The sequence below is a fragment of the Rhineura floridana genome, chromosome 2 (genome assembly GCF_030035675.1).
Source record: "Rhineura floridana isolate rRhiFlo1 chromosome 2, rRhiFlo1.hap2, whole genome shotgun sequence".
NCBI lineage: Eukaryota > Metazoa > Chordata > Lepidosauria > Squamata > Rhineuridae > Rhineura > Rhineura floridana.
In genome coordinates, this window is record NC_084481.1 from 208161126 (window position 1) to 208173953 (window position 12828).

The 12828-nt window shown below is 42.7% G+C and overlaps 1 protein-coding gene across 4 annotated transcripts in view; it reads left to right on the top strand.

The window, feature by feature from the left end:
* Window positions 1-6166: 6166 nt before the first annotated feature.
* PPP4R4 (protein phosphatase 4 regulatory subunit 4) overlaps window positions 6167-12828 on the top strand; it is a 160417-nt gene continuing 153755 nt past the window's right edge. For 3 of the 4 annotated variants that reach the window (XM_061613253.1, XM_061613254.1, XM_061613256.1), the window contains exon 1: window positions 11516-11980. In XM_061613253.1, coding sequence (XP_061469237.1) covers window positions 11861-11980 — 120 coding nt within the window. In that variant the 5' untranslated portion in view covers window positions 11516-11860. Of the gene's footprint in view, window positions 6245-11515; window positions 11981-12828 lie in introns of those variants that run through there. The other variant, XM_061613257.1, reaches the window with a different exon arrangement.

Genomic DNA, 12828 nt, shown 5'->3' on the forward strand with positions numbered 1-12828 from the left:
ACCACTGCTGCTTGGGTAGATTTTCCACTTCAGCAGGAATTTCCAGATATCCTTTTCTTATGGATTCAAGTTTGTTTTAAAATATTGGGGAATAACTTTGATACCCTGCATGGGGCTCATTTCCTGCCTTCAGGCATCTTTTTCCTAGCACCCTTCATGTACCTACAGAACTTTTCCTGTCCCTGCCTCCATCTTACCAATTTGTTCCTTGACTTTTTTTTTTTTTAAATAAAAATATTGGATTCAGGAGAAGCGAAGCAACAATTCAGCATGCAAATCAAGTATGCTTATGCAAATGCCCTTGCCACCACAGCTTGTGTTGCTCTTCCTAGCTGCTTGACACCACCCGCTTCAGCACCAGCATGGCCATCTTCAGCCTCCTCCTCAAGCCTTTGTCCTGCTTCTTTGTCTATCAGATGTGCCGGGAGTGTGGAGGAGAGTGTGCCTTGAACCTAGACTGGGAAGGTTCACCGGAGAGACATGTTTCCCGGGATGTTGTTGACTCCGCTGCTGTTTCCCTTGTCTGCCACTGCTGGGCCGGCTTCCTCTCTCTGATCCTTCTAGAGGGGCTTTTCTTGCTTTGTGTGTGTCTCTGCCGGTTTGGAGATGGGCATTTGCCTCCCATCTTTTCTCCTGGGCCCTTTTTAGAAGGCCAAGAAGAGAGAGGACTGAAGTTTTGCTTTGTGATTTGTTAATGTATTTTATTGGATGTTGTAACTGCTGTTTTTTGTAAATTGTATTGTTTTTATTGATGTATTTTTATATTTGTGTTAATTTTTTTTTGTAAGCCGCCTTGAGGGCCTTTTGGCCAAAAGGCGGGGTAGAAATAAACAACAACAACAACAACAACAACAACAATAATAATAATCTTGTGCCATCTTATTAATATATTTAATGTTAATATAACATTTTGATAAATTTGATTCTTAAATGTTTCTTATTTTACTTTTGTAAGCTTTCTTGGACCAAGATGAAGGAGGTGTGAAAATTGGAGGGAGAAACATCAACAATTTAAGATATGCAGACGATACCATACTCTTAGCAGAAACCAGTAATGATTTGAAACGAATGCTGATGAAAGTTAAAGAGGAAAGCACAAAAGCAGGACTACAGCTGAACGTCAAAAAGACTAAAGTAATGACAACAGAATATTTATGTAACTTTAAAGTTGACAATGAGGACATTGAACTTGTCAAGGATTATCAATACCTTGGCACAGTCATTAACCCAAATGGAGACAATAGTCAAGAAATCAGAAGAAGGCTAGGACTGGGTAGGGCAGCTGTGAAAGAACTAGAAAAGGTCCTCAAATGAAAAGATGTATCACTGAACACCAAAGCCAGGATAATTCAGGCCATGGTATTCCTGATCTCTGTGTATGGATGTGAAAGCTGGACAGTGAAAAAGGCGGATAAGAATAAAATCAACTCCTTTGAAATGTGATGCTGGAGGAGAGCTTTGCACATACCATGGATTGCGAAAAGGACAAATAATTGGGTGTTAGAACAAATTAAACCAGAACTATCACTAGAAGCAAAAATGATGAAACTGAGGTTATCATACTTTGGACACATCATGAGAAGACATGATTCACTAGAAAAGAAAATAATGCTGGGGAAAACAGCAGGAGATGGATTGATTCCATAAAGGAAGCCACAGACCTGAACTTACAAGATCTGAACAGGGTGGTTCATGACAGATGCTCTTGGAGGTCGCTGATTCATAGGGTCGCCATAAGTCGTAATCGACTTGAAGGCAGATAACAACAACAAAGCTTTCTTGATTTCAGCCTTGACGAAAGACATGGTAACATTTAGCAAATAATGAATAAACATCAAGAGACCATATTCCAAAGGTGTTCTGTCACATTAAGAGCTTCAGTGGAGCAAGAAATTTCACAGCAGTATAGAATTTAAGTGCAAAACTATTATAACTTGTTTCTGTGCCACAAGTCCTGACTTCATGTTCTCAAACCTTGTTCATGATTGTCTCTAAGATGATAAATATTAGTCAAACTTGTTGGAAGGAACAACCTCTTATATTCATCCCAGGGCTTTATGAATATAAAATGACTCAGAGGGTACACTTACGTTTGAAGATGTCTATAATGTCATACACTGGAATGTCCATGGAGGCTCAGATTTCGGCTGTGAGCCGGGCAGCTTGGTACCAACTACACCTTATACGTAGGCTGCAACCCTACCTTCCTGTTCATCAGCTCCCACTGGTAGTACATGCCCTGGTCACCTCTCGATTAGATTACTGTAATGCGCTCTACGTGGGGTTACCCTTGAAAACGGTCCGGAAACTACAACTTATTCAGAATGCGGCGGCTCGATTACTCACAAACAGTCGTCGCCGGGACCACATCACGCCAGTGTTGTTCGATCTACACTGGCTTCCAGTTGTTTTCCGGGCCCAATTCAAGGTGTTGGTATTAACCTTTAAATCCCTACACGGTCTCGGCCCAGTTTATCTAAAGGAGCGCCTATAACGCCACCAATCATGCCGCCTGACAAGATCGGCCACACAAGGCCTTCTCTCAGTCCCGCCAACCAAAGCAGCTAGGTTGGTGGGCACTAGAGAGAGGGCCTTTTCAGTGGCGGCCCCCACCCTCTGGAACTCCCTCCCACAAGATCTTCGGCACATCTCTTCCCTGAATATGTTCCGCAAGGCCTTAAAGACCTGGCTTTTTCAGCAGGCTTTCAGGACTTTTGGGGAGGCTTAATATTCTTCTGTTTTAAATGCCTCCTATTATGTATTGCTTGCTTTTATAATTTATATTATTTCACTGTATTTTGTACTGTATTCTGCTATATTGATTGTATGTACATCACCTAGAGTGGCCATTGGCCAGATAGGCGACACATAAATTAAATTTATTATTATTATTATTATTGTTATTAATAATAATAATTAAATGTATTAGTTATTACCCTGAGGTCACCAAGTGACTTACAACATTGTTAAAAACAAAACAAAATGCATCATACCATAAGAACAAAATAATAAAACAACAGCAACCCCCATAAAGCCACAGGAAGCTTTGGCAGTATACCAATGACAAAACAACATAACCTTAGTCTATCAAATGCCTGAGAAAAAAGGAAAGTTTCCCTGGTGCTGAAAAGATGTCAATAAAGGCGCTAGGTGGATCTCACTGGGGAGTGTATTCCACAAAAGGGGAGCAGCAACTGAAAAAGCCTTCTCCCTTTCCACCACCCTCTGAGCCTCCCAAGGTTTGCACGTCCTCATGGGCAACCTTTCCAGGCCTGCATGCCAGTGGGGGGTGGGGGCCAGAGGTGAATGTGGGTAGAACAACAAAGATGACTATCTTTGTACAGTAGGCTACATTCCAGCCACTCTCCCTCCAGTGCATCTCTCCACCCAGGCAAGCAAGAGGCATTATCATAGTTCAAGGACATATTCCAGCCAGGCAAAAACACTCAAGGGAGTACAGCTGGTAAGGGAGCAGGGCCAATGAGCAGCATGGCCTGCAGACCAGGGGACAAGAGCTGAGGAATAGTCACAAGGGTCTTTGGCCCTTGGGGTTGATTTCCCCCCATCTCTGCCCTGCCGTTTCACAATGCTTGTGAAAATAATGTCATAAGTGGTGGGATTTATTTTTTTGCTAATATAGCAATGGTTGTTTCAGGAAATATGTTTGCTAGATAGCCCACATTTTATGGATCTTTCACCATAAAGACACAATCAACTATGAAAATTTGTGAGATTCCTTTGACTTTAGTGGGACTTATCTGTGCCATCTGGGCTGTGGGAAAGAGTCTCCTGGGGGATTTGCAAACTTCCAACTGCACCTAAACTTCTACCTGCCATTTGCAGTTGGTAAAATATTTTGGCCCTACCTGGTGCTAAGCTCCTAGGCTGCTGGCATAGCTGTTGGAGAACTCAGTGACAGCTTCTATAACAGAGATGCAGTGATAGGGAATGCTGCTACTGTAGTCGTTTCCCTTCATGCTATTAGCACCTGAATGAAGCATGGGCTTTGGCAGGAATTTCTCTGACAGGAGGCAGCACAATAAAACACTGAAAGTAGGGGGCAATCTTATTTCTCACAAAATAATCTGAGAAGGATAGTGCCTCTACATTTTGCAGGGTCCCCTCTACAGATACCCCCCCTTGAAGGCTTGGATACAGAGAAGAACAAATGGGGATATGGTGTCAGTAGACAACAGCCTTGTTCTCTTCCTAACATGATTGTTAGGAAGATTCAGTGCAGCTGAATTGTGTCTTCTGAATGTAGCGTAGTCAGACTTCTTCACAGCAGGACTGGAGGCTTGGTCCCTTTGGGGACACAAAAATATCTACAGTATTGCCAAATCACCCATAAAGATGCAGTGACCAAATGATTTAGTAGAAATAATGTGTTTTCTGTAAAGAAGAAAATGAGATGGCACTTTGAGGATTTTCCCGCATTAGTAAAACTGCCCATTTTCACTGGATGAAATTCCTGCTTTAAATATATTGTTATAAGTTTCAAGATTTTTCTTCCTTGTACCTGTAAAAGCTGCACAGCAGCCAGAAATTCAGCAGGCTAAGCTTTCCCATTATTACTTTTCAATCCACAGGAAAAGCTGCTGTAGTTGAATTTTTGCATATCAGGCAGTTGTTAAATGTACAATGCACTTATCTGGAGAAAACGTAGTAATTCTTGTCATCATAACCTTATATATAAAAAGACGGTAAGAGTGATAAAGTGAAATATCTGCATGTATATAAATACCTAGAACAGAGATGTCAAATTGCCAATATACACAAGCCTTGATAAAAAATAAGGACATTACTTAACACAGCTTCCAGTTTGTTGCTAAGAAACTACTGCTTCATAGTTTCAGTATTTTGCTTTGCAAAAACATTTCTGGTTGTTCCGTTGTGCCTTTGAGTCTGCTTAGTATAAAAAGTATAATTAGAATGTGCATGAAGTCAAGTAACAGTTCACATAATTTGCTTTTCTCCCAAGCCTTGTGAGGTTGGTTGGTCTGCCATTTCCTGCTGGTGCAATGAATTTTCCCCCAGTACAACATGGAGGAAGAGAAGTGGTATGGGAGACCGGAGAAGCAATGTTCTTACCCTTAAACTGCTTTGCTGCTGGCGTAACTCCACAGAAATAATTTTTCAATAGGACTTTCAGCAACAGCAGAGTAGCTTGAGGTTTGTAGCCTTGGGCTGCATTCTTAAATCCATCTGTGAGGAGAAATTAGCTGAAAATTAATGCTGTTCCATTTGCACAATAACACTTTAGGCCTTTCCATACTGCTTGAGTGAGTGTGGGCTCTTCCTTCATTTTAGCTTTTGCATGCATGCTGTTCCCAAATGCTCATCTTCACTAACATACGCTTGCCGTCCATAAGCTCCAACTGTGCCTGTTTTCTGCTATCAGATAAATAACTGTCCCTGTTTGACTCTTTATTTTGGCTTTTGGTGATGAGATGCTTTCAAAATTCTGTTAGTGTGTCTTCCAAAGAATTTAAAGATAAAATAAATTGAAAGACACCACAAAACTTCATGGCAGGGCTGTGTGATATGTGTGTGTAAGTCGAGGGCTCTGGTCCAAATGCAGTTTATTAAAATGAATGAGGTCACAATTCAAATAAAAAATGCCCGGTAAATAGGACTTGAGCCATGAAGATGTCAGGGCAGGATCACACCTTTACTTATGCGAATAGAGAGTAATGACCAATGGCTGCTTGTTCAGCGTGTTTCTCATTCTAGTCTTTTTACTATCTGTGTGATAGTTTCTGTTCAACATAAACAAAATTTAGATGTCTATTTCTGACTAGAATGGAGAGTAAAGGAATACACATACCAGGGTAAGGAACCTTTTTCACTCAAGGGCTGCATTTCTTATAGGCAACTTTCCAAGGTCCGCATGGCAGTGGTGAGTAGAGCCAGAAGTAAAAGTAAATGGAGCAATTACTATGATTCTTACTTTTGTACAGTAGCCTACATTTCAGTCACACAAAAGTTAAGAGTTTTCTATACTGTCCCCTCCCCATCTCTCTATCCTCTATCTAGGCAAGCAAGATGCATTATCATAGCTCAAAGAAACATTCCAGCCAGGCCAAAATACTTGAGGACAGTCCAGGGCTGGTGTGAGTGCATGGGCTGGAGAGAGTCCCACTTGCCAGATAGTGAAGTTTGGAAGCACACATTCAGCCCCCGGGGCCTGATGTTGACCACTCTGCAGTTTGAGCATTGAGACCATGCAGTGTGAGAAAAAGCGGTACGTATTATATTTCTTTCATATAATTATTGTACAGCAACGAGAGTGGCTGTATACTACAGCCAGTGTGGATTTTTCACATTCCGCAATGTTAAATTGAAAATGCCCCCATGCATTCTGATATTTCAAAACATAAGCTCATTTCAAAACAAAACCGTACAAAACTTATACTCCTGAACTCAGAAACTCTTGCTTAACAATCCTCTAAGTTTTCATGGTGATACACAAAACAGAGAGAGAATAGAGAGTTGAAAGTCTAAAAAGAGGGAAAAACCCAGACCTCTGTTGGACTTTTTTCTGTCAAGAGTTCACATAATCTGTTGAAATTCATTAAAAATCAGCCATGTTCACAGAGTACCTGTAATCCTATTACTGACTTTGCCCCATACTCTGACCTTCATCTGCTGTTTAAAAGTTACAAAAATGCCTGGCTGATTTTTAATTAATTTAAGAAATTTTGCATTGAACTGAAAGTGTCGGGTATGCTCAGTAAGAACCAACTGGCAGTGTTCTAAAAGCCAGACTCACAGCTGCTTAGCTAATCAGGGGGCCACACCCATACCAGACTTTGATTTCACTTGAGACAGCCATGGCTTCCTCCAAAGAAACCTGGGAAGTGTAGTTTGTGAAGGGTGCTGAGAGGAAACTCCTATTCTCCTGAGAGAGCTCCAGTGGCCAGAGTGGTTTAATCCACTTCCACTTCCTGTGTAGTTTGGAAGAATCTGGTAACATACGCCTCTGAGCATATGGTGAGTGGTGGCAACACCTGCAATCAGCCAAAATAACAGAAACAAGATGCGCTGGGCTGATGTTGTTTTAGCAGGGAGGAAGCAACAATATTAAAACAGTTGCTATAGTTCAGATAGTCACTTCTGAATATGTTTGATTTACTTTGCAATTTTAATGAAGTTACCTATAGTAAATCTTTCTTTTTGCTTGTTTCTGTGAATATGTGAAGTACAGAAGCAGTTTGCAGCACTAAAAAAAACTCCAAGAAGAGTTGTGGAATAATGGCAGTGACTGTTCTGCAGAATAGTTTCCAATGGACATGAGGAGTGCCTCAGTTTGCACAAAATAAAACAGTGGAGGGTGAAATATATTCTAGCAAAATTCTAGGTGTGCTCTGTGTTTTTAATTGACCATGCCCACCTTTCCTTAAGTGAAGTAGTTTAAGCATAGCAGGCTAAAAACATGCATCTTGGGCAAGCCAAGTTTGTTTTTTGCAACAGCTAGTGCCATTGCTTAAGCACCAACATATTGTAATCAGTCTGATTTTACATCAGACTGCAGTGTCAGATTGAACTGTTAATGTGCCCAAAAGAGAAATAAGAGTATAACCTCCAGTTTGAAACACAAAAGGCTATCTTCACCATCATATGACACTGATTTCTAGGATGAATAATGAGAAAAATATAATTTTCTAGGTTAGATTCTCTGTAGAAACATTAGTAACACAGGAAAGAAGCAAAGTAAGAAGAACACCACCAAACATACAAAAATGTAATTCTCCATCTTTGGAGATGGCAGGTGTTGTCACCACTCACCATATGCACAGAGGCAAATGTTACTAAATTCTTCCAAGCTACACAGGAAGTGGATTGGACTGTGAAACCCCAACCCAAATTGTGTTTGCATTTTTACAAATTTGTAGGGCAGTCCAATATCTCAGAGAGGAGGTCAGGTCTCCTGCTCCCCTGGTGCATTTACTACAGCTGCCCAATTTCCCTGCTTTTTAAAGTTTGATAGAAATATAGGTACATTCTTAAACTGCAAGGTTTTTTGCCTATTAGTGAATACATATATATATAATTTCTGAACAAGAGAAAAACCAAACAAACATATATTGTAATAAACCCAATAAAGGATAAGGCTGACCATTGTCTTGAGCTTTGTTACTTAAATATTTATTACTGACCTGTTTGCACTTCTCACTTTTGTTAAGAATGCCACATTAATATTTCTTTTGAATTTTATAAGTGTTAGTTCAAATTAGGTGATAGTCTACATGGAGGACATGCACACACATGGATGACCCCACACCTGCTGTCAGGAAAACAACCCTTGTCCAACATGCTAATAGAAATTGGCCTTGGAGACATTAACACCAACCAAATCTACCTGATTCAGGTTAGGTCTTGCATTCATAGTCAGGTCTTTGTGAGAATAAAGGTGGCTGAGAGTTGCACTTATATTTGAAGGGCGGTAAGTCCTTAAAGCAAGATGTGTTACCAGTGAAAATATCTGTCTAACGGTTGCAAGACATATTCTTTGAGGAGACATGCTTGATGAATCCAATTTTGATGGGCCTTTAACCATGAAGCTGCAATCCAATCCTATGCAAATTTGCTTGTGTGCAAGTCCTCATCAGGACTTGGCCACTCCATCTGGACCTTGTGAGAGAATTCTCTGGGTGATTCGGTCCTGCCTTGAGCTCAGGTTCTCTTCTAATAAAATGAATCTGCTTTCTGGGTGACTTCTTATATTTTCCCCAGGTATAAAAATATTGTGGTGAGTACTGATTCTGAATAAATATAACTCCTCCAAATGGAATCTTAAGTGAAGAAATGCAAAGTATTCCCCAGAAATGAGAGAACCAATTACTGTATCTGGAGCTATGCGTCTTCACTGCTTATTCTGTACCTTGAATAATAATATAGAGTTTTGCCATGTGCTTCTTTTCCTGCCACTGTGCTGAACTTGTAGAATTTTGCTGTCTGTCTAGCTCTTAAAGGGCTAGAAATGGCAACTCCTGGCAGAATGTTCCCCTGAGGTACGTCAGTAGCGCTTTCTGCCCCTCCCCCCACATCTGGTCTGCATAATGGAAATCTGTGAAGCCAGTTGAGATTCTGTAGTGCTCAGTGCAAATAGATTAATTGACTTATTGGTTAAAAACAACAGTTAATTGACTAACTTTGCAGGCTCACACACAAAAAAGTAAAATACCAGTAAAAGTGTATTCACCTGGGTCTTCCATTTTGATCTTATTATTGAATTTCAATTTTGAAATGCCTAAGAAGCAGCCACCCCCAGGCCCTACCTTAACAAAATGACATGAAAGGGTCACTTCACGGAGCATATTCCAGAGCAGGTATTCCTCCAATCTCGTTCAAGATTGGCTTTGCATATTCAGAGAAGTGTCAAAAAGTGTCCCCACAAGTGACTTCTGAAGTACAGTAAAGTAAGGGGAATGGAAACTATGTACGCCTTCACAGGAAGATGGGCAAGTTGCAGATGCATCTGAGACTTGTCCCTCATACCTGGGAATGTGGAAGTCAGGACATACAACCACTTTCAATTATTTCTCTGCATGCAGCAAAGCAGCTCTCAGGACGCTTCCAGATGGGTGCTTATTGTGGCGTGGGTGCTCCTCATGCATTCAAATTGTTTGCAGCACTCACACAACAATATTAGCATCAAAATGTCAGCCTGTATTTTATATCCATTTTATCTCAATTTACCCTTTCTGGTGAAAATTATATATATATATATATATATTTAAAAACTGTTGCCAATGACCCGTTTATGGTATTTTAAGGACACAATTGCAAATTAAACCCTCTTCTGGAGCCTTGTGTGCAGAGATAACCCTATCCATGAGGCAAAGCATAAACGGAGTTGGTCTACCTCATTACAGCTACCAATGGGCCCGAGATGATACATTTCCTATTGGTTTCTTTTTGTGCCACGCTATGACTGCACGCACATCCTAATTTAAAGCACTTACCCAGCATCCTGGGAACGGTAGTTTTGTTAATGTGGTGGGAATTGTATCTCTGTGAGGGGTACACCACATTTTCCAGGATTCTTTGGGGGTGCTGTTTGAATTTGCTTTAAAGGTATGTCGTACAGTATAGGGGTTCAATGGCAGGCACTCAGAGCAAGTTTACTCAGCAGACAATACCAAGTGGCAGTTAGAAATGTTGAATATCTCCGAGATGAAATACTAAATAAAGTGAAACGAAGCCTTGCCCGTCAGAGTGACGTGGGTGACAGGAAGAGCGAGCGGTGGGCCAAGAGGGTCAAAACAGCAGCTATTGCCTCCTAGGCGCGTTCTGATATTGGCGCGCTCACGCATTCCTTTTTGCCCCGCCGAGGCCGCTGTAGCGGCTCGTTGCCCTGGCGACCGGCTCAGCGCTGGCGCACTACCCGCGGAGGCGGCTTCGACTCGCTTGTCCCTCGCACGGCGGCGGCTTTGGGGTCTCCTCGAGTCGCGAGTGAGGAGCGAGCAGCCCGCCTGGGCCCACGATGCCGAATCCCTTGGAGGGGCCCTGAGTTGCCCAGGGGCGTCCCCTTTGGCCTCAGCAGGGGACCCGGCCTGACTGGTTGCCGCCGAAAGACTCACCCACTGACCCCCATCCTGGCCCATCGCCTCTCCTCCGTCCCTCATTCTCTTCCCGAAGGGTGGGGGTGGGTGAGGAATCGTCCTACTGGAGGGGCGGAGGAAAGAGGAAGGATAATTGCTCCTGGGGCAGAACCTGAAAAACAACAGCAACACACCGCTCTGAATGAACATGTATATAAAATATTAGCAGCCTCTTCTGCATTAGCCGCCGCCGCTGTCGGTGCTGCTGCTGCTGCTGCTGGAGGAGGGGGAAGCGGCCCGCCTAATCCATCACTCCTCCCAATCCATCACCCCTCCCTTCCACCCACCCTCCTAAATCTGTTATTCGTCCAACAAGGCAAAGTGCTCTCATTCGGCGGGGATCCTATCATCTGTTTCTCCCCCCATCCCGCATTTACTCTCCTATTCTAGAGCATCTGCGATTAGCCTCCTGTCTTCCTAACCAGGCTTTCTTCCTTCTTCCGAGGAATTATAGTTCCCCCTCCAATCCACTACAGGGCGACTGCACGCTCCCCAGCACCTTTTTCTATTTATCTGTTTTAAAGATCCCTTGCATGCCCTCGAAGAGGGAATTGCTATTCTCTCCCTCATTCCTTCCCCGCTTCTTAACCCTTCCCCGCTTTATCATTTGCTTCTCGGGTGGGATCTGTCTTCCTCTTCGATCCTGGAGTGGGATCCCGAAATCTGCTGTCTGACGGGGAACGAGCCTCCTTCGCCGGGCCAAAGAGAAGAAAAGTTGCAGCCTCAGATCCGTTCCTTCTCCCCTTGCCTTTCCATCCTTACCGTTCCCCCTCTCCATAAAAAAAGGGGAAGGGAAAGGAGGACATGCGTATATGCGCGCGTGCGTGTGTGTGTGGTGGTGGAAGAGGAGGAGGAAGGTAAATGTTGGTGTCTCCTTCTCCCTGGAAACGCTGGAGGGACTGAGGCAAAAGTGAAGCAGCAGAAGAGAAAGTTTCCTAGCCGGAGCCTGGGCTGAGTGACGGGTGATGCTCCTAGAGCAGCAGTGGCAGCACCAGCGGCGGCGGGCTGTGCTGGTGCCGCATTGTGTTTGCTGAGGCTCCTCCTGGGCGGTGGGGGCTCAGTAGCGTCCTACGAGGAGGAGGAGGAGGAAGCAAGAGCAGCAGCAGCAGCCTCCGCTCGCCCACCTCCGCCCGTGCGTCCTTTCAGGCGAGAGGGTGCTGCGTGCTTGCTCTCTCTCCTCTCTGGCCTCTGTGCAATGTGAAGCTCGTATACAACCCTGGTTTGTCAAAAAGACTAGAGCACCAACCTAGTACATGCATCCGATAATCATCTTCTCCTACAAAATGGATTTTAGCCAGAACAATCTGTTTGGTTATATAGAAGATCTGCAGGAACTTACGATTATTGAAAGGCCGGTACGCAGGAGTCTAAAGGTATATCTATATCTATCTTTTAAAAAACAGTACTTTCGAATCAAGCTGCAGTTATTTGAGACTGGAACCTATTAAGCAAACGAGGCTCCTATCTATTATGCAGGCTCAGTTTCTTTTAAACTGAAAAAGATAGTTTGCACAGATAGGCATTCAGTTCATTGTATCGATCGGGAAATGCTTTCAGAAATGGGATTTTAGACGGATGGGTTGTGAGGAAGAAATCCTATATTTTGAATAAGGTTTTGTGATTATATAATTTGGGATCTGTTTTCGTTCCTGACTGTAAGGATGTAGTTTAATGAAGGGGGTGTGGGAGATATTGCTGATTAAAAAGTGAACTGCCTACATTTAGAAATGTTATCAAAGATTCTGAGTATTGAAAACCAAAGGCCTCAAAACCCTAGAACAGTTTATAGACTTCCAGGAGACTGTTCCAGATAAAGTGACTTAAAAATTACAGCCTGACATTCTGATTCAGAACCTGAGGAAGGGGACAGGGATAGACCACATGCTTTGCATGCACAAAATCCTAGTTTACTATCTTTAGTTAAAGCAGGGTCAGGAAAGACATTTACCTAAGAGCTTGGACAGTTGCTGCTAGTTAATATAGATGATATTGAGCCAAATGGATCGATGGCCTGACTCATGTAAGACAGCTTCATAACCAATTAAGCAGGAGCACCTGAATTCATTTTCCATTGACATCTTTTTAATTTCGTGTACTCTGGTTTAACTTACTTGTGTTACACTGATCCCGGTGATTAAGTATATTTATGGTATTGGCTGTAGAACTTGGGGTGGAAGTAGTTGATAACAGATATAAGCATGGACTTCAGATCTTAATTATG